At 38.1% G+C, this 27857-nt stretch overlaps 2 protein-coding genes across 3 annotated transcripts in view; one reads left to right on the forward strand and one right to left on the reverse strand.

Moving 5' to 3' along the window:
- PP2D1 (protein phosphatase 2C like domain containing 1) overlaps nt 1-23067 on the forward strand; it is a 32281-nt gene extending 9214 nt beyond the window's left edge. Inside the window, exons 2-3 of the mRNA XM_020987202.2 lie at nt 3282-4420; nt 22163-23067. Of these exons, the coding sequence (XP_020842861.1) occupies nt 3282-4420; nt 22163-23067 (2044 nt within the window). The remainder of the gene's footprint in view (nt 1-3281; nt 4421-22162) is intronic.
- A 179-nt stretch (nt 23068-23246) lies between these two features.
- RAB5A (RAB5A, member RAS oncogene family) overlaps nt 23247-27857 on the reverse strand; it is a 51535-nt gene continuing 46924 nt past the window's right edge. For both annotated transcript variants that reach the window (XM_020987204.2, XM_078151421.1), the window contains one exon: nt 23247-24780. In XM_020987204.2, coding sequence (XP_020842863.1) covers nt 24665-24780 — 116 coding nt within the window. In that variant the 3' untranslated portion in view covers nt 23247-24664. The remainder of the gene's footprint in view (nt 24781-27857) is intronic.

Here is a 27857-nt window from a genome sequence, read left to right on the forward strand (position 1 = left end):
AATATTATTTTTAGGACTTCACCTGTATAATCTATATAAAATTGCTTGCCTTCTTATTGAGGGGGGAGGAGAGGGAAGGAATCTGGAACTCAATTTTTAAAAATGGATGTTAAATTTTTTTACGTGCAATTGAGAAAAAATAAAATATGAGAGAAAAAAACAAAACACTTGGCACAGTGTCATTTTGTATTCACTACATCTAGCCAGTTGAATGATGGTAAAGACAATTTTAAAGAATAGCCAGCATTCATATAACTTCAAGGTTTTTGAAATACTTTACAAATATCTATTTTTAGCCTCATAACAATCTTAGGAAGTAGATACAAATATTATTCCTATTTTATATATGAGGCAACTGAAGTAAACAGAGGTTCAGTGACTTGCCCAGGGTCATACAGGAAAGTAAGTATCTGAGTTTTGGATTTGAACTCAGGTCTTCCTGACTCCAGGGACAGCTATGGAGCAAGCTACAGAGTGCCAAGCCTTAAGTAAAGAAGACTCATTTTCTGGGAGTTCAGATCTGGCCTCAGCCACTTTGTGTCTCTGGGCAAGTTTGCCCAATTTGCATCAGTTCCTTGTCTTTAAAATGGGCTGGAGAAGGAAATAGCAAACCATTCCAGCACCTTTGCCAGGAAAATCCCAAATAAGGTCATGAAGAGGGAAATGACTGAATAGCAACACCTTCCTGACTCAAATGCTATACATCTGGTGCTCTAGCTGGCCCTGATGAGGTCCATTTGGCACTATTGATTGTGATTGCCTCCCTTTTTTCTGCTAATGCCCTCATGAATAATACAGACATACTTCGCTTTACTGTGCTTCACAGATATTGTGGGGTTTTTGTTGTTTGTTTGTTTTTTTAAATTGAAAGTTTGTGGCAACCTTGTATGAAGCATATCAATAGGCACTATTTTTCCAGCACCATGTGCTCATATCATGTCTCTGTGTCACATTTTGATAATTCTCACAGTATTTCAAGCTTTTTCATTATTATTATATCAGTCATGGTGACCTGAGATCAATGACTTTTGGAGCAATTGTTTTGGGGTGCCACAAACCATGCGTATAATAAGATGGCAAATTTAGTCGATAACTGTTGAGTGTATTTGGACTGCTCTACCAATCAGGCCATTCCCCCATCTCTCCCCCTCTCCTTTGGCCTCCCTATTCTCTGAGACACACCAATATTGAAATTAAGCCAGTTAAGTCCTACAATGACCTCTAAGTGTTCTTCTTCTTCTTCTTCTTCTTCTTCTTCTTCTTCTTATTATTATTATTATTATTATTATTATTATTATTATTAATTGGCAAAACAATCAGGGTAAAGTGACTTGCCCAGGGTCACACAACTAGTAAGCATCAAGTGTCTGTGGCTGGATTTGAACTCAGGTCTCCTCACTCCAGGGCTGGTGCTCTATTCACTAGGCCACATAGCTGCCCCTAAGTGTTCAACTTAAAGGAAGAGTCCATTGATTTGTCAAACTTCATCGTTGTCTTATTTTAAGAAATTGCCATAGCCACTCCAACCTTTGGCAAACATCACCCTGATCATTCAGCAGCCAGTAACATTGAGGCAAGACCCTTCACCAGCAAAAAGATTACTACTAGCTGAAGGCTTAGATGATGGTTAACATTTTTTAGCAATCCAGTATTTTTTTGATTAAGGTGTATCCATTGCTTTTTTTGGACATAATACTATTGCACACTTAATAGACTACATTATGGTTTACATATAACTTTTATATGCACCAAAAAACTTGTGCCTCGCTTTATTGTGATATTCAATTTATTATAATATTTGCTTTACTGTGGTGGTCTGAAACCAAACCCATAATATCCCCAAGATATGCCTGTATTCTTGATAGACAGATAAAAGATAGATACAGAGATAGCTAAGTAGGTAGTTGAATCTCATAAAGATTATAGTTGGAAACATAAACATATAGATTAGTAGCTATTTATGGTTCCTTGATTATCTTGCTGTTGTTGTTATTAATAAGGTCTAAAATTATCTTCTACTCCCTTTCCTGGAACATGGTTAAATACCTAACACATGTTCAATTTAATCTAATCCTTGGCATCTTCACCTCTTTCCAGATCTCTGTGAATCAATCCCTCAACTACGTCATAATCCTGTAACCTCTAGGACAGATTTATTTCCTTTCCCTTGATACAATCCAGCTGCTTTTCTTTATTTTGTTTAATTTCCTTTCTATAAACACATATAGGACTATGGTATTAGAATTCAAGTGTGGTGGCTCTACTGTACTTTCTGGTGAAAAGTTTGGTATAAAAGAAATCTTTGCAGATCTTTTCCATTTTATTCTGTTTGTTATCCTTCCATTTTCAATTTTAAATGTCTTGGGGCATGGAATGACTGCTTATTTGGATTTCTTACTAAGCCTTTTTTTTTTTACTGTACCCTCCACTGCTTTTTTTTTTTGCTTTAAAAGGTAGTACTACTCATAAGCATCCATCATCTTCATAACATTTTATTACCAAGTTTATTTCTTAAACTAGCATTGCCTTTGTCTACCATCTCTCTTTGAGTTTGGTTAGTAAGGCAAGTATATGCTTATCAAAGTCCTTTTTAGGCTTTTTTGGTATCCCTGCAATACCAATTGATATACATCAGTTAAATCTCTTCATAACATTTTTTATAATTGGCTTCTACTGTCCATTATTAATTTTTAAGTACTTATTTAATTAGTTCAAGATTGAGTTATTTCAACTTCAGGCCCTATTTTTTTTCATTATTATTCTTTACTCTTTTTATTAATTCTGATCTTTGCTATAACAAATCAGTGATCTGATTATTACACAGAGCTGACATAAGGATTATTGCTGTATCAATAATAATTATTAAAAATAGCTAGCATTTGCATAACATTTCAAGTCACAAAGTGCTTTACAAATATTGCCTCATTTTATCCTCACAATAACCCTGGGAGAGAGGTACTATTCTTTTTTTTTTTTTTGAAGAGTTGCTGTTCTTATTTCCACCTTACAAAGGAGGGAATACAGGCCAAGGCCAAGAAAGGTTAAATGACTTGTTTATGATTATATAGCCAATAAATGTCAGGGTCAGAATTTGAATCCAGATCTTCCTGACTCTAGCCACCACAGCATACTGTCTCTCTAATACAAGCATACACATCCTAATGGTGCTTGTATTAAGTCAAGTCTCTGCACATTGCCCTAGGAGAAGGATCTGCTCAGAGAGACAGTTGAAGTTTCTGGTTGCTTCCTGCATTTGTTAACATCTCTCCCTCTGTTTGCAGATTACTACGGAGGTCTAAGCTACCGAATGTTTCGAAAATTTCAATCAAGGAGGAGAGGGAGCTAGAAGCTGACACTAAGTCTGAAAGTTCAGTATTCCAAAGAGAATCCTCAGAGTTTTCAATAAGTGGAACTTTCCAAAAAGCAGAAGCAGGAACACCTCAGAACACCCCACTCTTTAAAAGATCAAGCCATAAGTTCAGAGATGCTTACAGGCTCACCATTCCCTGTTCATTATGCCACCAAGAACTTCGTCCATCTGAATTTTTTGCCCATAAAAGACAGCACAAAGCCATAGCTGTGATGGGCTATAAGATGACAGCTGGGGAAAAAACAGAAAGACATAAGGTTATAACACAGAGGCATTTTCTAATCTCTACATTAATTGAAGCCTATTTGTACAATGAAAAAACCAGACAAAACATTGACAATGCTTGTGAGCTCCTATGTATGCAGCACATACCTTCCTATTACAAGATTCTTCGCAATTCTTTCAATAGCTCTGTGCACCTTAGGAAAACAAAAAATCCACTAATTAATGCTGTTGCCATCTGCGAAGATCAGAACAAGTCATGGAGATCAGTAATGGAAGACAGATATACCTTCCAAGGCAGATATGGGAAAAAATCCAATGCGTGTTTTTTCGGCTTGTTTGATGGACATCATGGCTCCATGGCAGCTGAAATCACTGCTGTAGAGCTCCCTAAATTTTTTCTGGACCAACTTGCTCAATATGATTATTCCTATAAGCTGACCAAGAGAGAACAAAGATTTGTTGGTTCTTTTGACACAGTGTTTAAGGAGGCTTACAGGAGACAAGAATACTTGTTTTCTTCCCAAAAGAGAAAGATTTCAGCTTCCAGCTATGATTATGAGTGGATCCATAGGGCCTTTGCTAAAGCTTTCTGGAGGATGGATAGAGTTTTGAAACTTGGGAGGAAGGAAGCATCCAATTTCTACTGGAGCGGCTGTTCAGCTGTTGCCTGTTTGCTGGAATGTGGGGACGATTTTGGTAGCAGTACCACTTGGCAAACTTTCAATTTCACTGAGGATTCAGAAATGGAGATGGAAGAAGAGAAGGGTTTTCAGCGTTCCAAACAATTTGAAAGTAACTTTGGAGTATTACATATTGCTAATGTTGGTAAGTAAGTTGCCCAGTGATAGCCAAAAGTTGGCCTTATTTTATTTCTTAGTAGCAAAGAAAATGTTTAGTGAGGAAACTAATATATGACCAATACATGCCAAATTTCAATATTATTCAGTTCAATTCTACAAACATTTATCAAGTGACTCTGAGAGTAAGGGCAGCTAGGTGGCACAGTAGATAGGAGTGCTGGGCCTGGTGCCAGGAAGACTCATCTTCTTGAGTTCAAATCTGGCCTCAGATAGTTACTAGTTGTGTGATTCTGGGCAAATCATTTAACCATGTTTGCCTCAGTTTGTAAAATGAGCTGGGAAAGGAAATGGCAAACTATTCCAATATCTTTGCCAAGAAAACCCCAAATGGGTTCATGAAGAGTCAGATATAACTGAAGAGCAACAACGGAGAGTAGAGCATTGTGTTGTGCCCTGGGAGAGATGTCAATTTTTGAGGTAAGACATGGTTTCCTCCTCCAAGGAGACTACTGTCTAGTAGAGGAGGTAACATATACATAAATAAGAACAACACTAAATAATTCAGAATGAGTACATACAAGAAGGGAAAGAAAAGAACTGTGGGAAGTCTGGGGACAAGTTATTACTTACTGGGTCAAACCAGTGAGGACTTTCTAGATGAGGTAGACTTTGAATTGGACTTCGGTCCAATTTGGTTTGGTAGCAATCCAATAGTTTGGGGTAGAGGGCAGAAAAGAGGAGAGCATTCCAGCAAAGGAAACTGTCAGCAAAGACATCGAAGCAGGAATATGCAGGGTATACACACAGACAAGGAATAGTTTAGCTGTTCTTTGGTGAGGCAACTGGGGTCAAGTGACTCGCCTAGGGTCACACAGCAAGTGTTAAGTGTCTGAGGTCAGATTTGAACTCAGGTCCTCTGGACTTCAGGGCTGGTGCTCCATCCGCTACGCCACCTAGTTGACATTAGGAATAGTTTAGTTGGGCTGGACTGTAGGATATTTGGAGGGCAATCATTTAAGATAAAATTGGAGAAGTTGGCATTGTGCTAGACCATGGAGAACAAAGTATGTTATATGCCTGATTGGCATGGAAGCCACTAAATGGTTTTGAGCAGAAGAGCAACATGGCCAGATCTCAACATAAAGATGTATCAAGGAGAGTTATGTAGGATGATTTGCAAGGAAGCAGGGAAGAGGGTAGATTTGGGAAGATCTGTCAGGAGAGAGTAACTCTAATAGGGTAGTGACAATAGAACTATACAGGAGAGAAGAGAAGTCTGAGACAAGGTAGTTAGAGAACTGAAAGGATTCTGTAACTGATTAAAGATGTGAGGGAAAGACAGAGCAAAGTGGAACCTGGGGCCTCAGCCTTGAGGCCACACATGGCCCTCTATGTCCTCAAGTGAGGACCTTTGAGTCCAAGTTTTATAGAACAAATCCTTTTATTAAGGGATTTGTTCTGAGAAGTTTGGATTCAGTCAAAGGGCTGCACTTGAGGAAGTAGAGGGCCACATGGGGCCTCTAGGCCGCAGGTTCTCCACCCCTGACATAGAGAATATCAAGATTAGGAATTTGTAAGATGAGGTGAATGGTGGTGCCAATGACAAAAAAAAAAAATTAAATCAAGAGAAGAAGCATAGTTAAAGGGAAATAGAACAATTTGGTTTTTTCCAAATATTTTATTTTTTCTAATTACATGTAATTTTTTTTAAACATTTGTTTTTTTTTTTAATTTTGAGTTTTAAATTCTCTTCCTCCCTCCTTTTTCTCCTCCTCTCATTGAGAAGGCAAGCAATTTGATATAGGTTATACATGTGCAGTCATGCAAAACTTATTTCCATATTAGTCATGTTGTGAAAAAACACAGACCAAAAAAATAACAAGAAAAATATGGAAAGTTAAAAGGGTATGCTTCAATCTGCATTCAGACTTCAGTTCTTTCTCTGGAGGTGGATAGCCTTTTTCGTCATGAGTCCTTCAGAATTGTCTTAGATCATTGTATTGCTGAGAATAGCTGAGGCCTTCACAGTTAATAATCATACAATATTGCTATTACTATGTAAAATGTTGTCTTGGTTCTGCTCACTTCACTTTGTATCAGTTCATGTAAGTCTTTCCAGGTTTTCCTGAAAGCATCTTACTCATCATTTCTTATAGTACAATAGTATTCTAATTCCATCACAATCATATAGTACAACTTGTTCAGCTATTCTCCAATTGATGGACATCTCAATGTCCAGTTTGACATTACAAAAAGAGCTGCTATCAATATTTTTATACATATAAGTCCTTTTCCTTTTTTTTGTGTGATCTTTTTGGGATAGACTTAGTAGTGGTATTGCTAAGTCAAAGGGTATGCACAGTTTTATACTCCTTTGGGCATAGTTCCACAATTTGGGATTCTGATATGTTGAATTTGGTGGGCTGATAGGAGTTGCAAGTAGAAATATTATGTAGGCAGGTGAAAATGTGGATCTGGAGCTAAATCAGGGTTGGTGGCATAGACATTCAAGTCATTTGTATAGATGAGAGCTGAAGCCCTAGCAAGGAAGATTGCAAAGGGAAAGAGTATTGAGAGAAAAGAGGAAGGGGTTTGAAGATAATAACACTTTGGGGACTACCGAATTTAAGAGGATGGGAAAAAAGAGAGATAAGAAAAGAGAAAGGGGGAGTGGTCAGAAAGGAAGGAGCAAAACTAGGTAAGTGTAGTGCCTTTGAAACCAAGGAAGGTGAGAGTAACCAGTGTTGGAGGTGGGGAGGGGAGGGAGGAGTTCGCCGTGTCAAAATCTGCTGAGTGATGGAGGCCTGGAAAAGGCCAGTGGGTTTGGCAATGAGGATGTGTTTGGTGCTCTTCGTTTTTCAAAGTTTTCAGTAGTAATAGTTGTAATAATAAAGCTAGCACTTATATAGCGTTGCAAAGTTTGCAAAGCAATTTATACATGTTATCTTATTTGATCCTCATAACAACCATTGTGAGGTACGTGCACTTCTTATTCCCTTTTTTGCAGATAAAGAAATTGAGTACAAAACAGGTTGCCCCTAGTGTCTATGGGATGGAAGTCAAACTCAGGTCTTTCTAATTCCCAATGCAGTAGGCTAACCACAATGCACTGTAAGATCGATGGTAGGAGAGGGTGAGGCAGTGGAGACAACAGGTATAGACGATGTTTTGAAGAAATTTGGACCTGAAGGGGAGGAGGAAAATGGGATATGAATTTTGAAAATTGGAAAAACCTAAGAATGTTTCTAAGTAGGTGGGAATGAATGGATATTTAGGATTCATGAGAGAGAGAGAAGAATGATCATTGGAGCTGAATCCTGAGATTAAGGGTATGGAGTAGAAGACTGCACCTTAACAAGATGTTAGCTATAACAGAAATGAAGGGGGAAAGAAAGAAGGAAGTTCTGAGTAGCAACAGAAGAGAGTTGAGGAAACTATCATAGGATCTCCTCAGTCTTCTCAGTGAAGCAGAAGGTAAACAGGAGGGGCTGGGGGAGAGGAAGAGTATTGCATTTGTGGAGTTGGGGAGAAAGGAACGTGGTGGAGAAAAGATTAGCAATCAGCAAGATCAGCTGAAGGATGTGAGCAGCAGTGAGGACTCAAGCAGGGAAAAAGAAAATGTAGATTTAATGAAATTGAAGTTGAGGAAAGGATAATCTCAGAAACAACCTTTTTCATGTCATGGATCCCTGTGGCAGCTTGGTGAAGCCTAGAGACCCCGTCTCCAAATAATGTTTATTGCCTACATTCATAATAGGAGGAAAGGCTAAATTTTAGTTAGAGGTTAGATATTATTTTTCCCCCTTCAAGTTCACTGATCCCCTAAAATCTGTCCATGGACCCCTGGGATGGGCCCAAAGACCCATGTTAAGAATGCCTGTTCTAAAATGTCTTTGGAACTTAAGATAACCAATAACATTTTTTTCCCATTTAATTAACAACACAAGCCCATTGCTTCTTTTCAAGATAACTAAAACTATGTTTCTTCTTTTTTTAATAGTTGTAAATTTAAAAATGATTAATGTCTTGTTTTTACATAATTTTCAGTTCCAAAATACCTTCTTTCCCATTCCCTTTCCCAAAAAGCATCACTTGCAACAAAGAATAAAAAAGAAAGGGGAAAAAAACAGTTTGGTTAAACTAACCAGTGAATTAGAGTGAATTAGAATTTGGTAAAACTAACCAGTGAATTAGAATTCTTTTGCAAAGAAAAGAAAGTGGTCCCTTTGCTCATATCTTCTTTGGAACCAAATTTCCTCATTTCTTAAGGCCTCATTTCTTAAGGAAACTCTAAGTGTAATGGTTCAAATTGGCTTGACTATTTTGGTAAAGTAAGCTGGAAAATCTAAGAGGCCGAGGTGAGGAGGTAGCATATTCCACAAAGGTGGGGGTGGGGAGGGAACAGCCAGCTCAGCTGGGTTGCACAGTGCCAGAAGAGGAGTAATGAGTAATAAACCTGGAAAGGTCATTCGGACTACTTAATTCACAGGGCTGTTGTGAGACTCAAAGATAATGTAAGTAAAATTTAAAGTTGCTCTTTGTACATGTCATTTACTAACTGATCAGGACACATGATCTCTTATGAATTTCTACTGCTATTAAAAAAAATAAGAGGAAGCTAATTTTACCAATCAATTCTCCAAACACATCATGCTAAGAGTGTCTATTTCTGTAGTACTTAAAAGTTTGCAGAGTGCCTGTCTTATAATAACCCTTTTTAAACATATACAAGTGAGAGTAGTAGTGTCCTAATTTTCCAAATTAGGAAACAGTCTCAGAAAGGTAAAGTGACTTTCCTAGGGTCACACATTGAAGTATTCAAACTCAAGATCTTTGAATCCAGATCTATTGACTAAATCTAATGCTTCTACCATTAATTGAGCAAAGTTGCCTTGTCATATGACAAGCTGAATTGTATATATATATATATATATATATATATATATATATATAAAATCTTTTTTTTTTTAATAAGGACTGTACCTATGATTTAATTGGTGGAGAGAGATTCCCAGATAAGCAAACCCCCTCCACCCATGCACTTCTGTGCCACTTATATCATCATTTTGCCCCTTCTCTTTAATATTTATTTTTAAGATTTTGAGTTCTCAATTTCTCCCCTGCTCTCACCCTACCCACTGAAAAGGAAAAGAACCTATATGTTCTAAAATGTTTGTAGCAGCTCTCTTCGTGGTGTCAAAGAACTGGAAATTGGAAGAATGTCTACCAGTTGGGGGATGGCTGAACAAGTTGTGGTATATGATTGTGAGGGAATATTACTGTGCTGTAAGAAATGATATGCAGGTTGATTAAAAAAAACATAGAAAGACTTTCACAAAATAATGAAAACTGAAATGAACAGAACCAAGAGAATGTTGTATATAGTAACACCAATATTGTGCAAAGAATAATTATGAGCAACCAAGTTATTCTAAGTATTACAAATGCTTAAGTCATCTGCAAAAGACCTATGAAAATGCTATCCACCTCTAGAGAAAGAACTGATAAATAGAAATATGCATAGCATGGTTTTACATATATTATAAATCTGTGTCAAATGGTGGCCTTCCCTTGGGGTGAAGAGGGAGACATTTTAAAACTTAAAATGTTACAAAAGAAAAAGCAAGCCATATGATACCCACTATATGTGTCCATATTAATATGTTGCAAAAAAAGCAAGAAAATATATAAAGAGAACAAAATATGCTTTAGTCTGTACTGAGTTAATTGGTGGATAGCATTTTTTTTAATCATAAGTCCTTTGGAACTATTGTGGATCATGATATTGATCACAGCTGCTGTAAGTTCTTTTCGTGGTGGCCAAGAATTGGAAATTGAGGGGATGCTCATCAGTTGGGCAATGGCTGAACAAGTTGTGGTATATGAATGTGAGGGAATACTACTACATATAGAATATTATATGTTGAACATATTTTGTATTGCTATAAGAAATGATGGAGATGCTTTCAGAAAAACCTGGAAAGACATATATAAGCTGATGCAAAGTGAGCAGAAGCAGGAGAACATTGTACACAGAAACAGCAATATAATAAGATGATCAGCTGTGAATGCCTTAGCTATTCTCAGCAATACAATGATCCAAGACAACTGAAGGACTTATGATGGAAAATGCTATCCACCTCCAGAGTCTGAAAGCAGATTGAAGCATACTTTTAAAAAACTTTCTTTTTCTTCCTTCTTTTTTTCCTCCTTTGGTCTGTGTTTTCTTTCACAATGTGACTAACATGGAAATGGGGTGTAGGTGTTCAGGGAAGACTGATACCTCTGGGGTGAGGGCTGCTGAGCCCCTTTCAGGGCTACTTTCCACCTTTGGTGTCTATCTGATTCACCTAATTCTTACCTGTGACTCCAAGAAACTGTAGCATGCACAGCAACCACACCCTGGTAGACCATTGTGCAGACAGGCTAAATTAGGTTGAGGTTAACTGAGGGGTCTCAAACCCATCAGTGAGTTAGTGGTGGTCTATCCCAAACATGTTAAGATTTCCTCCGGCAGAATAAGCAGATGAGAATAATTTGTTCCAATGGCTATGAAGGCAGCTGAAGCAGGCATGCTGAGTGCTCAGAGATTGGTTAGAAATCGAAGACTCCAAGACCATTCACTGCATCCTGGGCCCTCGCCAGTTGTCTTGACTTTTGTCTTGCCACTGGACTTCAATGACTGGAAAAGATAGTGAGGCTCATGACTTTGCACAACTCTGCCTCACTTACATACAATTTATGTGGAAGTCAAGACATCACCCATACCATTTTACCATTTTTACTTACCTCAGAGTCCTGTGGTGACAGGCAAGTGATGAAGCAGCAGGTGTAGATACACTGGGAACTGTAGTCACAACCCTGCCCACAGGTGGCCCAGGCCATAGGATCATTTTCTCACTGGACTGAGGTAGCAGTGGGACTTCGTAGCACCCTGGGTGTCTAAGCAGTCCCTTTAAAGGAATACACTGCTCTCCTCCTAGCATATGGAAGGGGCTGGAAAACGTGCCTTAAAAATTGTCTGCTTCACTCAACCCTGGCCTTCTAGCTGAGTTGGGCAAAGAACCTACCCTAAGATTGAAACACACACACACACACACAAAATGTACAAAAAACTTTCGTGAAGATGTTTCCACTCACCATCGGGACATGGGATATGTGAATGCTTGTGGGGGACACAAAAGACCGGAAAGAACAGCTCTTGTTTTCAGAGAACTCAGTAGGTATCCCATTCAAATAGCAGCCTTGAGTGGAACAAGGCTGGCAAGTAAAGGCCAGCTGCCCAAAGTCGGAGCTGGATTCACATTTTTCTGAAGTGGCCACAGTGAAGGGGAGCACTGTAAAGCTTGTGTGGGTTTTGGAATTAAAACTAATCTAGACAACAAGCTTGTATGCCTCCCAAAAGGAGGGACACATGCGTGACAGTGATTGTCGTTTGCAGGAAAGCACTATGCTACATCATCAGTGCCTATGCTCCCACCATGATGAACCTGCATGAGGCTAAAGAACAATCCTATTAAGATCTGGATATCTTCATCATCAATGGACCAAAAGAGGAGAAGCTTATAACTCCGGGTGACCGACTGTAACACCAGAGTAGGCACAGACTATCAGACATGCCAGGGAGTCCTACAGAGGAATGGAGTCAAAAACAGCAACAGCAACAGTGACTTTCTGCTAAAGAGTTGTACGCATCTCATGACCTTCTCATCACCAACACTGTCTTTCATTTACCTAAATGCAATAAAACTTCACGGATGCACCCTTGCAGCAAACATTGGCGTTTAATAGACTATGTCATTGTAAGGAGAAAAGACGGGCAGGATGTGAGAGTGATGGAAACATGTGGCACAGAGGGCTGGACTGATCAGAGACTTATCCTCTCCAAGCTAAACATTTGCAGCCAACAAAAGTGGCTGCCCCAAGGCAAGGTGACTGCTAGAAGACTTAATGTCAAAAGATTAGAGCCCTTCTCCAAGTGTGAATGATTGGTTGCTAATTTGGAGAGAAAACTGAGCTAACACATGGTTGGCAACAGTGGAGTAGAAAAGGAGTGGGCAGCTTCCAGAGATTTGGTGTACAACACTTCATTTACTCACCTGGGCCAGAACACTCACCGATATCGATTGGTTTAATGAAAATGAAAGAGAAATTCACAAGCTGGTAAATGAAAAACATGAACTCCATAGGGTTTGCCAGCAGGATAGTTCATCCATCTATAAGAAGGCAGCATTTAACTCTATCAAAGGTAAAGTGCAAGAGAAACTCAGAGAGATGAAGGATTCTTGGCTCAGTGAGAAGGAAGATGAAGTTCAGTTTTATGCTGATAGTAACAGTCCAAAGGGCTTTTATGATTCCCTAAAAGCTATTTATGGGCCAAAGACCTATGGTGCATCTCAAAAACCCAGTACTGACAGAGCCACATTGATTAGTGATAAGGACATGATCCTGAAGAAATGGGCTGAACACTTCCATACTGTTCTCAACAGACTGTCATCAGTCAATGCTGAAGCATCTGACCATTTACCTCAAGTTGAAGTCAATCCCTCTCTAGCTGAACTTCCAATTGAAGAAAGGTTTTGAATGCCATTAGGCTCCTCTCATGTGGCAAAGCAGCTGGTGCTGATTCTATTCCAGCTGAGATTTACAAGGCAGGAGGCCCATTGCTCATGCCAAAGCTTTCTGAAATTTTCTGGGTTATATGGCAAGAGGAGGTTATCCCCCAGGAGTTCAAGGATGCCTCAATTGTCCATCTTTATCGAGGAAAGAGAAATAAATTGTCCTGTGACAATCACAGGAGGGGTATCTCTCTTAGTCATTGCTGGCAAGATTCTTGCCAGAGTCCTTCTTAAAAGGCTGATCCTTCACCTGGAAGATGGTCATCTACTTGAGAGCCAGTGTGGCTTGAGAAAGGTCAGAGGAATGATTGATATGGTTTTGCTGTCCAGCAACTCCAGGAGAAATGCCAGGAGCTGACTAGAGGTCTGTACACAATGTTTGTCAATCTGTCCAAGGCCTTTGATACTGTCAGTTTCCAAGGCTTGCGGATCATGGCAAAATTTGGTTGCCCAGAGGAGTTCATCAGTATTGTACTTTAATTTCATGATGTCATGCTTCATGGGTTCTGGATAATGAAAAATGCTGTCATGCTTTCCCAGTCACCAATGGAGTAAAACAGGGCTGTGTGCTCGCTCCCATGTTTTTTAGCATGTTGTTTTCAGCAATGTTGTTGGATGCTTTCAATGAAGATAAAAACGGCATCAAGGACAGCTACCAAACTGATGGTAAATTATTTAACTTGAAAAGGCTAAAAGCCAAGACTAAAGTGGAGGGAGAGTTGGTGCATGACCTTTTTCTTCAGATGATTGTGCACTCAATGCAGCATCTGAAGATGAGACAGAACAAAGCATAAATGGATCCTCTGCACCTTGTGCTAATTTTGGCCTAATGACACCAAGAAAACAGAGGTTCTCCACCAGCTAGCACCACCTCATGTTGGAACCACTGGTTACAGCTAATGGAGAAATTTAGAACGTTGTGGATCAGTTCTCTTGTCCTAGGAATATACTTTTCAGAGATGTACACCTAGATGATGAGGTTGACACACATATTGCCAGAGCTAACTTGGTGTTTGGGAAGCTCTGAAGGAAAGCATGGGAGAGGCGGTTATCATGCTTCCTATCAAACTGAAGGTCTACAGAGCCATTGTGCTGACCTCATTGTTGTATGCCTGTGAAACCTGGACAGTATACCAGTGCCATGCCAGGAAAATGAATCACTTCTATTTGAATTGTCTTAGGTAGATTCTGAAGATCACCTGGCAAGATAAGGTATGAGACATTGAGGTCCTTTCTCAAGCTGAATGCCAAGCATTCAAACCTTACTACAAAGATCACAACTCCAATGGGCTGGCCATGTTGCTCAAATGCCAAAAGTACATTTCCCTAAAAAGTCTCTTTTATGGAGAACTCACACAAGGGAAGTGCTCACATGGAGGTCAGAAGACACAATACAAAGACACTCTCAAGGTCTCTCTGAAGAACTCTGGAATTCATTTTGAGACATGGGAGGCACAGGATTGCCTAGCATGGCATTCCCACATCAAAGAAGGTGCTGTATTCTATAAGCAAAGCAGAAGTGCAGTAGCTCAAAGGAAACATGAGCTGTGCAAATTTAGAGACATCTCCACTCCAGATGTTCACATTGACTATTTGTGCCTGACTCGTGGTAGAGACTTGCAAGCTCATCATGGTCTGACCAGCCACAGTTGGGTACGCTGTACCTTGACTCCAATAGTGATGCCACTTGGGTTCTCTTTGAGGACAAAGGACAATCAGCTAACCAATATGGAAATATGTTTTGCATGACTGCACATGTATAACCTATATCAAATTGCTTGCCTTCTCATTGAGGGGGGAGGGGAAGGAGAGAATTTGGAACTCAAAATTAAAAAAACATGTTAAAATTGTTTTTACATATAATTGAAACAAATATTTGAAAACAGAAAAAAGCTGATTATATATGTATATATATACACACACACACACACACACACACACACACACACACACACACACACATACACATACATACACACATTTTTTACAAATAGGTTCCTTTTCTTTTTTTTTTTTTATCTCTTTGGGTTACAGACCTAGTAATGGTTTCACTTTGTAGCCCTTTGGGTGTAGTTCCAAATTGTTTTCCAGAATGGTTGGATCAGTTCACAATTTCACCAACGACGCATTTGTGTCCCAATTTTTCCACATTCTCTCCAGCGTGTCATTTGCCTTTTCTGTCATCTTCACTAATCTGACAGGTGTGAGGCGGTACCTCAGAGTTCTTTTAATTTGCATTTCTGTAATCACGAGTGATTTAGAGCGTTTCCTTTTTCAGGTCACTATTGATAGCTGTGATTTTTTTCTTCTAAAATCTGCTTGTTCATAGTCTTTAATCGTTTATCAACTGGAAAACGGCTCTTCTTTTTATAAATTCCACTTAGTTCCCTATAAATTTGAGAAATGAGACCTTCACTAGAGAAATTTGTTGTAAATTTCCCCGCACCCCCTTTTCTATTTTCCTTCTAATTTTGGACCTTTAAAACAATTTCACATAATCAAAATTATCCATTTTACCTCCCATGATCCTCTCTGTCTCTTGTTGGTCATGAAACCTTTCTCTATCCATAGATTTGACAGACACAATTTCCCATGTTCCCCTAATTTGCTTATGTCTAAATCATGTACCCATTCTCATTTTATCTTGGTAATACAGTGTGAGAGATGTTGGTCTATGCCTACTATCTACCAGACTGCTTTCTAGTTTTACCAGATTTAAAAAAACAAATAGTGAGCTCTTGCCCCCAAAGCTTGGATCTTTGGGTTTCTCAAACACCAGATTACTGTGTTCAGTTACTTCTGTGTATTATAAACCTAATCTATTTTACTGATCAATCATTTTATTTCTTATTTAGTACCAGAATGTTTTGATGATTACTGTTTTGTAACATAGTCTGAGATCTGGTCTTGGTAGGCTGCCTTCCCTCTCCCTTTCCCCCCCCCCCCTTTTTTGGGGGTGGGGTATAGGCAGTGGTGTTGACTTGCCCAGGGTCACACAGCTAGTAAGTGTTATGTGTCTGAGGCCGCATTTGAACTCGGGTCCTTCTGAATCCAGGGCCAGCGCTCTATCCACTGTGCCACCTATCTGACCCACCCCCCTTCTCCCTTTTTCTTCATTGATTCCCTTGATATTTTTTGACCTTTTTGTTCTTCCAGATTAATTTTAATATTTTTTCCTAAGCCACTTGTAGTCTCAGAGAGTTGCCTAGGGCACTGGGAGGTTAAGGGCGTTGGGTCACACAGCCAGCATGTGTCAGAGGCAGGACTTGACCTGTGTTTTCCTGGATTTCCTGGATTGTCGAAGCCCATCAAGTTTTGACCCAGTTCTGGCATTTTAATAAAGAACAGGCTTAACCTTAAGGTAGGGCTTTAATCAAAAGCAGGCCCAGCTTGCCTAAGATCCAGGTCACTTTCAAGGCTATGCTGGAATTTAAGACTCCTTCAAGACAGGACTACTGGTCCTAAGATCACAGTCCATAGATAAACCATTAGCTCCTCTTAGATTGGAGCAAAACTACTGGGATTGTTCTCTAACCAATCACAAAGAGAACTGAGATTAGACGATCCTCTACCACCATGACAGGATTGCCTGTCCCTTTTTTTCGGGAAAGTCGGGGAAGATAGCTTTGCTTTTTTTTTTTTTTTGAGGGGGCAGGAAGGGAACCCAGTTTTGGGTAAAGTGTGCTACACTTAGCATCAGAAAACATTGGTTCAAGTTCCAGGCCCACTATTGGCTAGGAGACCTAGGCAAATCACTTGTTTTAGTTTCCTCATCTATAAAGTGGGGATAATATTTTCACTCCCTGGCTCTGCTACTGATCTACACACATTGTTGCTGTGATAACCAGAAGAGCTAACCTGTGAGTTAATCACAATGAGAATGAAGTGTTCTGTAGACCTTGTAGCACTACAAAAAGGCCCAGTCTGATGCCTCATGTGGATGGCAGTTGACTCTAGCTTAAAACAAAACAAAACACAAGAACAAAAAAAACTACTAGCAGAGTTAAAACTCTTGACAAGTACTACCAAGCTGGAAAGGCTTTGAGAGAAAATCATGGGGGCAGATTCTGCCTTCTGACCAAGGATTAGCCTGCTTAGTCAAGTACAGAGTCATTACCAGTAAGCTAGATGTTAGGTGATGAATCAATTCTTGGCCATGACATTGCACAAAGGAAGAATGTCAGATGGCCCTCCATCCAATCCATGGGGATTGTTTTTAGATTGTCTATAAACGTTTACTCTCAATAATCTGCTGGTGAGATTCTTGTCCAATGACTGAGTTGATAATACTATTGAAAGAACTGTATCACATCAAGACAGACGTTTTCATTATACATGAAGTTCAGAAACATGCAAGAATGGTTCACAGGTTCTCCTTGGGGAGGCAAGGAGCTGGTTTCATTTTGAGTCCAAAGAAAACGCAAACATAACTTCTAGCAGATTTAATAATTTCATCTTACTGTGCTCACGAAAATAAGCAAAAAACCAAAACAAAACAAGACAAAACCAAACAAAATCAACACCATGAAGCGAAATATAGCTTATATGCTAACATCTGTTGCAGGCTGGAAAATTAAAGTCTACAAAAGAATTTCCTAAGATGAAGAATATGAGCTTTGGAATCAGGACCTACATTCAAAACTCACCTTTGATACTACCTTTATAACCCTCGGCAAACTGCTTAACATATCTGGGCCTCAGTTTCTTCATCTGTAAATGAGTAGTTACTGCAATCATGTCAATATATACCTTGCTATTTGGTGAGGTCAATGCAGAAACGGGAATAGGAGATGATGCTGGAAATACTTCAGATTAAGCAATGATGCCAGAAGCTTTTAGACTATACAGAAGCATTCTATATATTATAAAAAAACTTCTTCAAGAGGAGGCTTAAACGATGCTGGACACAGAAGACAATGAACTCCATTGCAAAAAATGAAATCCATGTTATGTTGAAAGGAAATGACTGGTTACTGATATGGACTGTCTCATCAGAATCAGATGTTTGTAGGTAGTCAGACAATTGACTTGTTAAATAGAAAAATAAGAAAATGAGAATGAAGATGGGAAGTTGCCGTATGTAATTTCAAATCTAATTGACCTACTCCAAGTAGTTATACTGAAAAATGCAAACAGATAAAGGAAAAGACCCTGGCTTCTAACCAAGTTGAAGCAATGTAAAGCAAAGGACTATATTAAGGAAGGCAAAAGTTTACAAGTTACTTGAGCCAGCAAACACTTCAGCTCCTTGCCACACAGAAAGACATGGTAGCCAAAGGCAACCTAAGTTTAAAATTCAAAAAAAAATTGTTTTCAAAATCCTAAGAATGAAAATGGAGGAAAATTAAGAGCATGATTGCCTCAGAAAAGTGATAAACAGGGGAGGGGAAAAATTAAGATTGCAGAAGGCTTGCCATAAGACCCTTTGACAGTAGAATCATCACATTTGGACTCACATCACAGATCCTTATGCTATATGAGGAAGTGAAAATGGCACCAATGAAGATCGAAATGAAGAAAACACCTGTGACAGAGCAATAGATGGAGAGGAAACCCATGCTGAAGGAGATAGAATTCTGAAGGCTTTTTAGCCTTATCTGACTAAAAGAGGAATATATCGAATTACTGAGGGAAAATCACTATGTAAAAAAGGGGGGAAAACATTAATGACTATTGAGTCACGTGCTGTTCTTATACCCATAAAATCCTTGTGAGCATGACATACACCAGTATTGAAGCTATCCACAATGAAAAATAAAATAACTCATCATAAAGTACATGAGAACCTGAATTCTCCAAGAATTACAGGCCTGGAAAGTTTTACTGTAGATAAGCTTTTGCAAATGATTTTCTATAGCGTATTACAATGTCATAGCCACACATTATTTGAAAAGTAGAAAATATAGGATCCCGGTATGTTCCTCATTTGATTACAGAAGTCTGACTTGGATCACGGTGCAAACTTAAAGGCTTGTCTCAAAGCATTTCCTATATGCATACGTTAACACGGTATAAGATTGCTTGACAGATATAACAAGAGGTAACATCATTCAATGATTGTTGACCATTTTCATTAATGTCAAAGGTGTTTGTCAGTGAGGATGTAATGGAAGAGGGATTTCCTATAGATGCTAAACTCTGACAGAAGCTCCCGTTTGCTGACTGACATCTGAGATCATAGCACCACAGATCTAGAACTGAAAAGGATAGTAATCTAGTCCAAAGCCTTCACTTTATAGATAAGGAAAGGGAGACCCAGAGAGGATAAGTAATTTGATAAGGGTCACACAGATGGCACCAGAAATGGGATTTGAATTCATCTTCCAAATCCAGAGCTAGTGGCTCACGAGTTTAGAGCTGAAAGGGAACTCGGAGACTATGTACTCCAACCTTTTCATTATGGATGAGGAAAGTGGAGCTCTGGGAGGTTGAAGTCCCTTGCCCAGTCACAGAGGTAGTAAACAAGACGACAGGATTTCCTTAATGAGAACTGCCACCAATCAAGAATTAGTTCCAACAATCGCAAATGGGGGAAAATCCCAAGTAGAAGAGGACTGCTGATTGTCAACTAACATCTAGTTGGATGACAGCCAATCACTGAGTTGTTAGAACAGTACATATTTCTTAAGACAATGAAGTGGGTAGGAAGAAAAGAGGCTGAATTTCATTAAGGAAACTGTGAAGCATATTCAATGATTCCAAGGCAGTTCTTGAACAAAGGCTTCCTTTCAAATGCCATATAGATGTGAATTATGGAATACAACAATTGTCAAAAAGTACAAATGCTACTCATCGCAATTTATAGTTTGAAGCTGTTTGGTTACCCCGGGTGGTTATGTGATTTGCTCATGGTCAGTAGCTGTGTCGTAATCAGGTCTCACCGCCTCAGACCAGTTTTCTATCCACTATGGCACACTCTCAACATGTAATGAACCACTAATGCCCTTCTCCTTCCCTAACGCAAAAGACCTGTCCCCTGCCATAGTTATATTCCATCCATACCAACATTCCTCAGTCTAACTTTCAGACTGACTTGCTACATTTACTGGGAATGTTACTAGATAGAACCCTTGGCTAACAGGAATCAGAGGGTCTCCATTCAACTCCTGGCTCTTCCACATGCTAGGTATATTACTTTGGGCTTCAGTTTCCTCAGCTGTAAAATGATGGAATTAGGAGTACATGATTTCAAAGGCCCTTCCAAGCTTAATATTCTAAGATCCATGAAATTTTGCTAACAGCCAGTGACAATTTGACAGGCTAGCAATAAAAAAAAAGTATTTTCATTAATTTCATTATATAAATAGCATGTCCTGCTGGAGGCCAAGCTACTAGAAAATATTTTGGGGCCAAGTTTTTGTGTTCAGTTACATTACACTCTGTATTAAAAGCAAAATTAAAAAATATGCTGAGCAATTCTTTTCACATTTATAGCTCTCCAGTTTTCTGAGAGCTATCAAGTATATTCCGTTTGTCACCTCCACTCTAATGATTGTCCCTAACTTCTGTTCAATTCAATGAAAGTAAGCTCTGCATACCATTAGTGACAGTTCTGTTAGCTAATAAAAGCATCCCAAAAATATTAAGATAATCCAATTTTAAAATCATTTAATGATCCTCTTTTACAAAGTTACATAAATGTCGGGAAATCTCAAAACAACTGAAGCAATATTGTTGTCCCTCACTTTTACAGAACTGTGATCCTGAAAAAGATATAACTTAAAATTTGTAAACAAAATAAAAATTTGAATGCAGTAAAACTCTTTTAAGGCATCCTGAAATAATATTTAAAGTTATTCAGTAATAGAAATAATCATTCCTCAGTACTTTATATTTTCTATGTTGGATTTTCTTAAAAATGCAGTATATTTCATTTTCAATGTGGATATTACAGCTGATGTCTGTGAATAAGGTAATGAACATTACTAGGTTGGGCATCTTTTAACACTTTTGTTCTCAAATGGTCTATTAATTTAACCAATTATTTAATCTGCCAAAGCCATTAAAAAATTACCTGCCTTACTAAGAAAAAGACGTTAAGTCGGCTGTGGATTATCAACAAAAGCATCAGGAGAACGGTTTATTTTATTGATCAGCAGCAAACAAGCTTTAGATTTTAATCATGGACATTTTTCATAAAAATTGAGTTTTACATTGAATTAAATGCTGAAGCTATTAGTTTAACCTTTGCTAATCAGCATCTCATCTATAAAAGCATTCTACAAAAATAGGCATAAAGCAATGTACTTTCTCGGATATTCATATGTAGCAACATTACTGAAAAATCCTAAAACGCTCAAAATTTCAGAATAACAATATATTTTGAGAATTAGTGCTGGAAGAAACCTTATCATTGAACCTGCCTTCTTTAAAAGGCATCAAAAATCCCATGACTTGTCTAAGATCCCACAGCTGAGTAGTGCGGAAGCCAGGATTGGAATCAAGATATTACATTGCTGATGGGGAAGCTAAGTGGCACAGTGGTTAGAGTACCGACCCTCAATAGGAAAATGTGAGTTCAAATTCAACCTCAGATACTTGACACTTACTAGTTGTGTGACCCTGGGCAAGTCACTTAACCCTGATTGCCTCCCCAAAAAAGATTACATGGTTAAGGCCAGTGTCATTTCAACTATGTCACTATCAACTTACCCAAGGGGAAAAACCCAAAACACTAGACTTTTTGTATGACTAGACTATTGCGTCACCTTAAACTTTGTGAAGTGCTTTACCTAGAATATTCTCATTTGATCCTGATAACCACTTAGTGAAAATTAAAATTATTATCCCTATTTTATATTTGAGTAAAGGAAGGTTCATGCCATGACTTGTCAAGCTGTATAGGGCTGGAGATGGTATGTCAGTCCAGGTCTTCATGACTTCATTCTACTCGCTACAGTCACCCTCTCTCTTTCTAGACTAAGAATTATATTTTAAAATTGGGGTTACTGTAAACACATTTTAAAAAGTTATGTTAGCCCTACTGTAAAACCTAACCAATTTATTAGTATTAAGGAATGTTTTGATATTATTTACTTTGAAAATATATAAGTTGTTTGACTTTAAAAACAGTACGATGCACATCATAACTGCTGTATTTAGCCACTATAAAATTGAATCACTACTTTTTTCTTTTAAAAAAACTTTAGGTAATGTACATGTAGTCTTATGCAAAGGTGGGCAAGCCTATCTGCTTACAAAAGAACATACAACTAGAAGCCTAAGTGAAAGACATCGTGTATTAAAGGAAGGAGGAAAAATCAGCAGCAATGAACCAAATGGATTCACTGAAGGGATTGTGCAAATAACTCGTGGGCTTGGGTTTCATGGAAATCCAAATCTGAGAAAGTCTGTTATTCCAGTACCCCAAGCAATCTCTGTCCCTATAGATGATACGTGTCAATTCCTCATTGTTGCTACTACTGGACTTTGGAATGTCATAGATAAAAACGAAGCTGCAGCAATAGCGATGTCGTTATTTAGCATATATGAGGAAATATATAAAACGACTAAGCAAGAAATGTACAGACCACTCTTACACAGAGTCCCTTTTTTACCCAGTATATCATCTTCAACTACTAGTATACCAGACAGTAAAATCAAATTATTGTACAGTAATACTTCAGCATTTCTCCAGAAAACGTCCCAGCAGAGCACGAATGAAAATTCACAAGTAAATAGCAAAAAAGGAAGTTCTCCAACTTTAGAAAGATCGGATAAACATAAGGATTCAAAATCTACGTTAAATAGTAAAACAGAAATTTCAAGTTCAAGACCTTTTTATTTGTATGGTATTGAGGATAGTGATGAAACAAATAGCAGCACATCTCATGAATCATCAAATTCAAGTATAGCAGAGGAAGAAATAAACAGGAATTTCTTTGATTATGCAGCAGAATATGTAAGTCATGGACTCGTCAAAGCTGCTCTTACAGCAGGTTCTAGGGAGAACATTACTGTGCTGGTAATAATTCTCAATGGATGTGGCTATCAGCTATGTGGAAGTGAAATCAGATCCACCTTCTCTTCTGGATCACAGAAGCATGTACCATAAGAAACCATAGGTACTATATTTGTATAGTACTGCATAACCTTGCTTTCAATACATATCGTGTGTGGATGTGTATGTGTGTGGGGGGGTTGTAGGGGAGGGGGAAGAAGGGAACTGTTTCTCTTTAACATATATGGTACAATAAAAGTTTTGTGATTAAAAAAAAAGAATGATAAATACAGTCCTGTTTTATACCACTTTATTAAAACCTGAGCACCTCAATATAAAACTAAACACTGGTGAACTCTCATTTTCCTTGCTAATAAGCCCCAATTACTGCAAATTTACAACCTGCACAAGTAAGTTTCCACTAGCAGTTCAACATTTAAATAGATTAAATTTTCTCTGACACACTTGGTAGATTTCATATAATGAAAATAACTAAAAGAATTAGTGCAATATATGGAACAGATCAAAGTAAAATGAACTTTAGAAAACAAGGCTGTAGAGTTCGTTATTGACAGATAGCAGTACTCATGTTACAGACACAGCAGCTTCATTTTATTACTGTTCTAGCCATGGAGGAATAACTGAAATTCCCCTCAAATCCAAGGGAGAAGGGGAGGGAAGCAGTGAGGAGGAAATAATTAGCTGTTTTAGTAACTGTACATTTTGCATACTTTTAAGCAACTCTTAAATATTACAGAACGTATTAAACATAAATGGAGACTACGATGCAGTACTCTATTTACAGTACATTTGAAGATCCAAGTTTAAAATAATCAAGTTGAATGTACATAATTGTTAGTGCATTGACTAGATTATGTCCAAAGGGATCAAAAACCCCCCACCACAAAACAAAACAGAACCACCCCATGTAAATGGCTAGCAGTGATTAAAGAGAAATCACAGACACTTGGTTTGTTTCATTTTAGTTGAAGAGTTCTTATGTTTGAAGGAAAACACTTCTCTGTCAAGTTGCGTTTATTAGTTTTGTCTTTATAAGAGAAAATGGGGATAACCTTGATTTTTATCACCATTTAAAAACAGGACAGGAGCAATAATTTGGATACCATGTACCAACTAAGGTTCATTTTTTTCTGAAGACATGGATGGCTAAGCTATTTTTTTTCTTTTTTCTTTTTTAAATGGTTAAATTACTAAAATGTGGAATGTACACTTAAAATAGATACCGGCAGAAACTATCATTTTTATGAATACTGCAGATAAGCAGAAGTATCTTTAGGACCTGCTTCTAGAAAGAATTTATTTTAAAAGAACAATTTGAGGAGTCCCAATTCTGTGTCATAGATTATATCTGCATCAACACGGAAATTTAGAGCAACTAGCTGGTTAATTGTGGGTCCGTACAATAATTCTTCTATATTTCTAATGGCAAGAACTGATTCCCCACCCCAACCTTCCAATGAAGCAAATATTAAGAGCTTCCATTTGCCCCTTCTATTGCTGAAACATTAGTCAAATAGTGACACATGCATGTTATTAAAAATTAAGTTCAAAACACATAAAATAATTCTGTATTAGAAACTTGACTATATTATAAGTCTCTTCTCCTTTTTGGAAGTTGTACTGGGCCAGGTTAAATGCTCCAATTCCACTGTTATTAATAATTAGGAAGCAGAAGAATATTCCAGATAGTTTAGTTACTACAACACTGACTCCTAGTTGGTTGTGTGGGTTCGGTAAGATCTACACCTCTTCCTCTGGCAGAATTGGCTCCTGGATTCTGTGGTTCATTCTTCGGCAACTTTTTGGCTGAAAGAGTAAACAACAAGAACCAAGATTAAAACAACTACAGTTTACCCCAGCTACATATACATTTAAAAGGAAAGAAAGTCACTTTATGACTCCAATCAATTGTTTTATGGATAAAAGTTGAGACTCTGTCACCTTCCCCTCCCCCTAGCCCCGATTCCATTTGATAGAGATCACAACCAATGGCACCACGATGTTGGAAGGATGCTGCTTAACACTGGAAAGAGGAGAGATGTTTCTCCTGTACCAGATTCCTGCTAGGGAAAAGCTGCCAAAACAAGAGTTAGAATGGTGTCAAAATGAGAAAAGCCCTGTTTATAGGTTCTCTCTAAACTTCTGAAGGTTACTATATTTATCATTATGGCTGGGCCAAAGATCAGAGTAGAGACCACTAACTGGCTGATATGATTAATATATAAATTAATCCTGATTTGGAGAAACTTTTTTTTAAAACCTCAAATAACAACTTCAAAGTGTGATATTTAGTACTTTGATGAATACTGTGAATAAGCTCTAAGTATACTACTCTAAATCAATTATTTAAAAGCCCAAATTGATAAATATAGTTATGATTTTCATCATTCTAGAATTCTCTTTACTACTGAAATGAGTAGAAAATAAAGTATGAAATATCACACACTACCCTAAAAGATCAGTGTAGCATTTGCAAGTTATAAGTATAAAAACAAATGTGCTAATTATAGAAATATTTGAACATTATTAGGAAAGAATATACACACAAGGGAGAAAAACGTGGGCATGGGAATAGTATAAAATAAGGAGAACACGAGACCAGAGATTATCATGGGTGGGGTTCTCAGAGACTGTCTACCCTAACCCCTTATGTGATAGATGAAGGTCACACAGTAAAGTATGTGTAGAGGGGATGCAAAGTGTAAGTGCACGCGCGCACGTGTGTGTAGGGATATGAATCCAATCTGCCTGACACAAAGACCAATGTCTGATCTACTATGCCATGGAGAGAAAGGATAGGGGAGAGAAGGAGAGAGGGGGGAGAAAGAGAGGGAAAGAGAGGAAGAGAGACGAGGGGGTGGAGGAAGGGAGGAGAGGAGGAAGAAGGAGAGAGAAAGGGAAAGGGAGGGAGACACGGAAACAGTGGGAGACAGACAGACATACAAGGGGTTTAGTGACCTGCCCTAAAGGCACAGCTAACACAATTTAGCAAAACTAGGATTTGAATGCAGGTCGTATGACTCTAAATTCAGTTCTATAAGTCTAGTTTTCTTTTCACTATATTTCATGCTCCCCAATAATTTGGATTTATTACTAATAACTGTCATCAGTACTTAGTAGGAAAATAACACGGAATGCTATAATAAGATCTTTAAAATTCAAGATGGGAGGAACTTTTTCTTCTCTTAATTTTCATCTTTAATATCAGAATTTTAAGTGATCTCATGGAGCAAAGCAGTTTAAATATTAAAGTTAAACTATTCCTTCTGGTGGGGAGACAAGATGGTGGAGTGGAGGAAGCACTACAACTAAACGCTCCCAACATTCCTCTCTAAACAACTTTAAAATAATACCTCAATTCGAATTGTAGAGTGGCAGACCCAACAAAAGGTCAAGGTAGGACATTTTCCCAGCCTAAAACAACTTAGGAGGTCAGCAGAAGAGGTCTGTGACATGGAGGCAGGAGGCTGGCCCAGAGGGTACAAGGTGGCAAAAAGAAACTAAAGGATAGGCAATGAGGAAACAAAACTATCAATTTTTGTAGACAATATGATGAGATATTTAAGAGAACCCTAAAGAATCAACTAAAAAACTATTTGAAACAACAGCTTTTGCAAAGCTGTAGGATATAAAATAAAACTACATAAACCATGAGCATTTCTCTGGGTTACCTGGAAGTCTACCTGTTAAGACAAATCCAGGAATTATATGAACACAATTACAAATACAAAACACTTCACACAAATACAGATCTAAACAACTAGAGAAATATTAATTGCTCATGGGTAGGCCCAATATAATAAAAATGACAACTCTATCTAAATTAATTTACTTATCCAGTACATACAAAACTATAAAATAATTATTTTATATAGAAACCAAAACACTTATCTGGAAAACAAAAGGTCGAGAATATAAAGGGAAGTAACGAAAAAGAAACTGTGAAAGAAAGTAGACTACAAAAAAAAACAAACCCAGGAAAGTCTCTTACAGTGGAGGGGAAACGGGGGAAGGTGAGAGGGAATGAGGGAATCTTATTCTCATAGGATTTGGCTTAAGGAGGGAATAAGATACACATTCAATTGGGTATGGAAATCTGTCTTACCCTACAGGAAAATAGGGGGAGAAGGGGACAAGAGGGCAAGGGGATGATAGAGAGGAGGCCAGATTGGAAAAGGGGGTAATCCGAAGTAAATACTTCTGAGGAGGGCCAGGGTTAAAAGAAAGAATAGAATAAATGAGAAAGAAGGATAGGATTAAGGGAAATAGAGTTAGTTTTTCACAACATGTCTACTATGGAAGTGTTTTGCATAACTGCACATGTACAACTTATATTGAGTTGCTTGCCTTTTCAATGAGGGTGGGTGGGGAGGGAGGAAGACAGAAAATTTGAAATCTCAAGTTTTAAAAACATATGTTTAAAAAAAATGTTTTCACATGCTACTGGGAAATAAGAAATACAGGAAATGGGGTACAGAAGTCTATCCTGCCCTACAGGAAAACAGAAGGGGAAAAGGATAAGGAAAAGGGGGGAGAGACAGAAGAGCGGTCAGACTAGGGGAAGGGATATTCAGGATGCATGCCATCTTGGGGTGGGGGGAGGGGGGAGATGGGGTGAAACTTTGGAACTCAAAAACTTGTGGAAGTGAATGTTGATAACTAAAAATAAATAAATTTATATTAAAAAAAAAAAAGAAAGAAAATGGCCTACCAGTATCAGATCTCAAATTGTATTTCAAAGTAGTAATCATTGAAACAATCTGGTACTAGATAAGAAATAGAGTGGTGGATCAGAAGAACAGATTAGGTACAGAATACACAGTAGTAAATGACCACAGTAATTTAATGTTTAATAAATCCAAAGATTCAAGCTTTTGGGGCAA

This window comes from Phascolarctos cinereus, unplaced genomic scaffold (assembly GCF_003287225.1).
Source record: "Phascolarctos cinereus isolate Bilbo 61053 unplaced genomic scaffold, phaCin_HiC Scaffold_1;HRSCAF=81, whole genome shotgun sequence".
In the NCBI taxonomy this organism is placed as follows: domain Eukaryota; kingdom Metazoa; phylum Chordata; class Mammalia; order Diprotodontia; family Phascolarctidae; genus Phascolarctos; species Phascolarctos cinereus.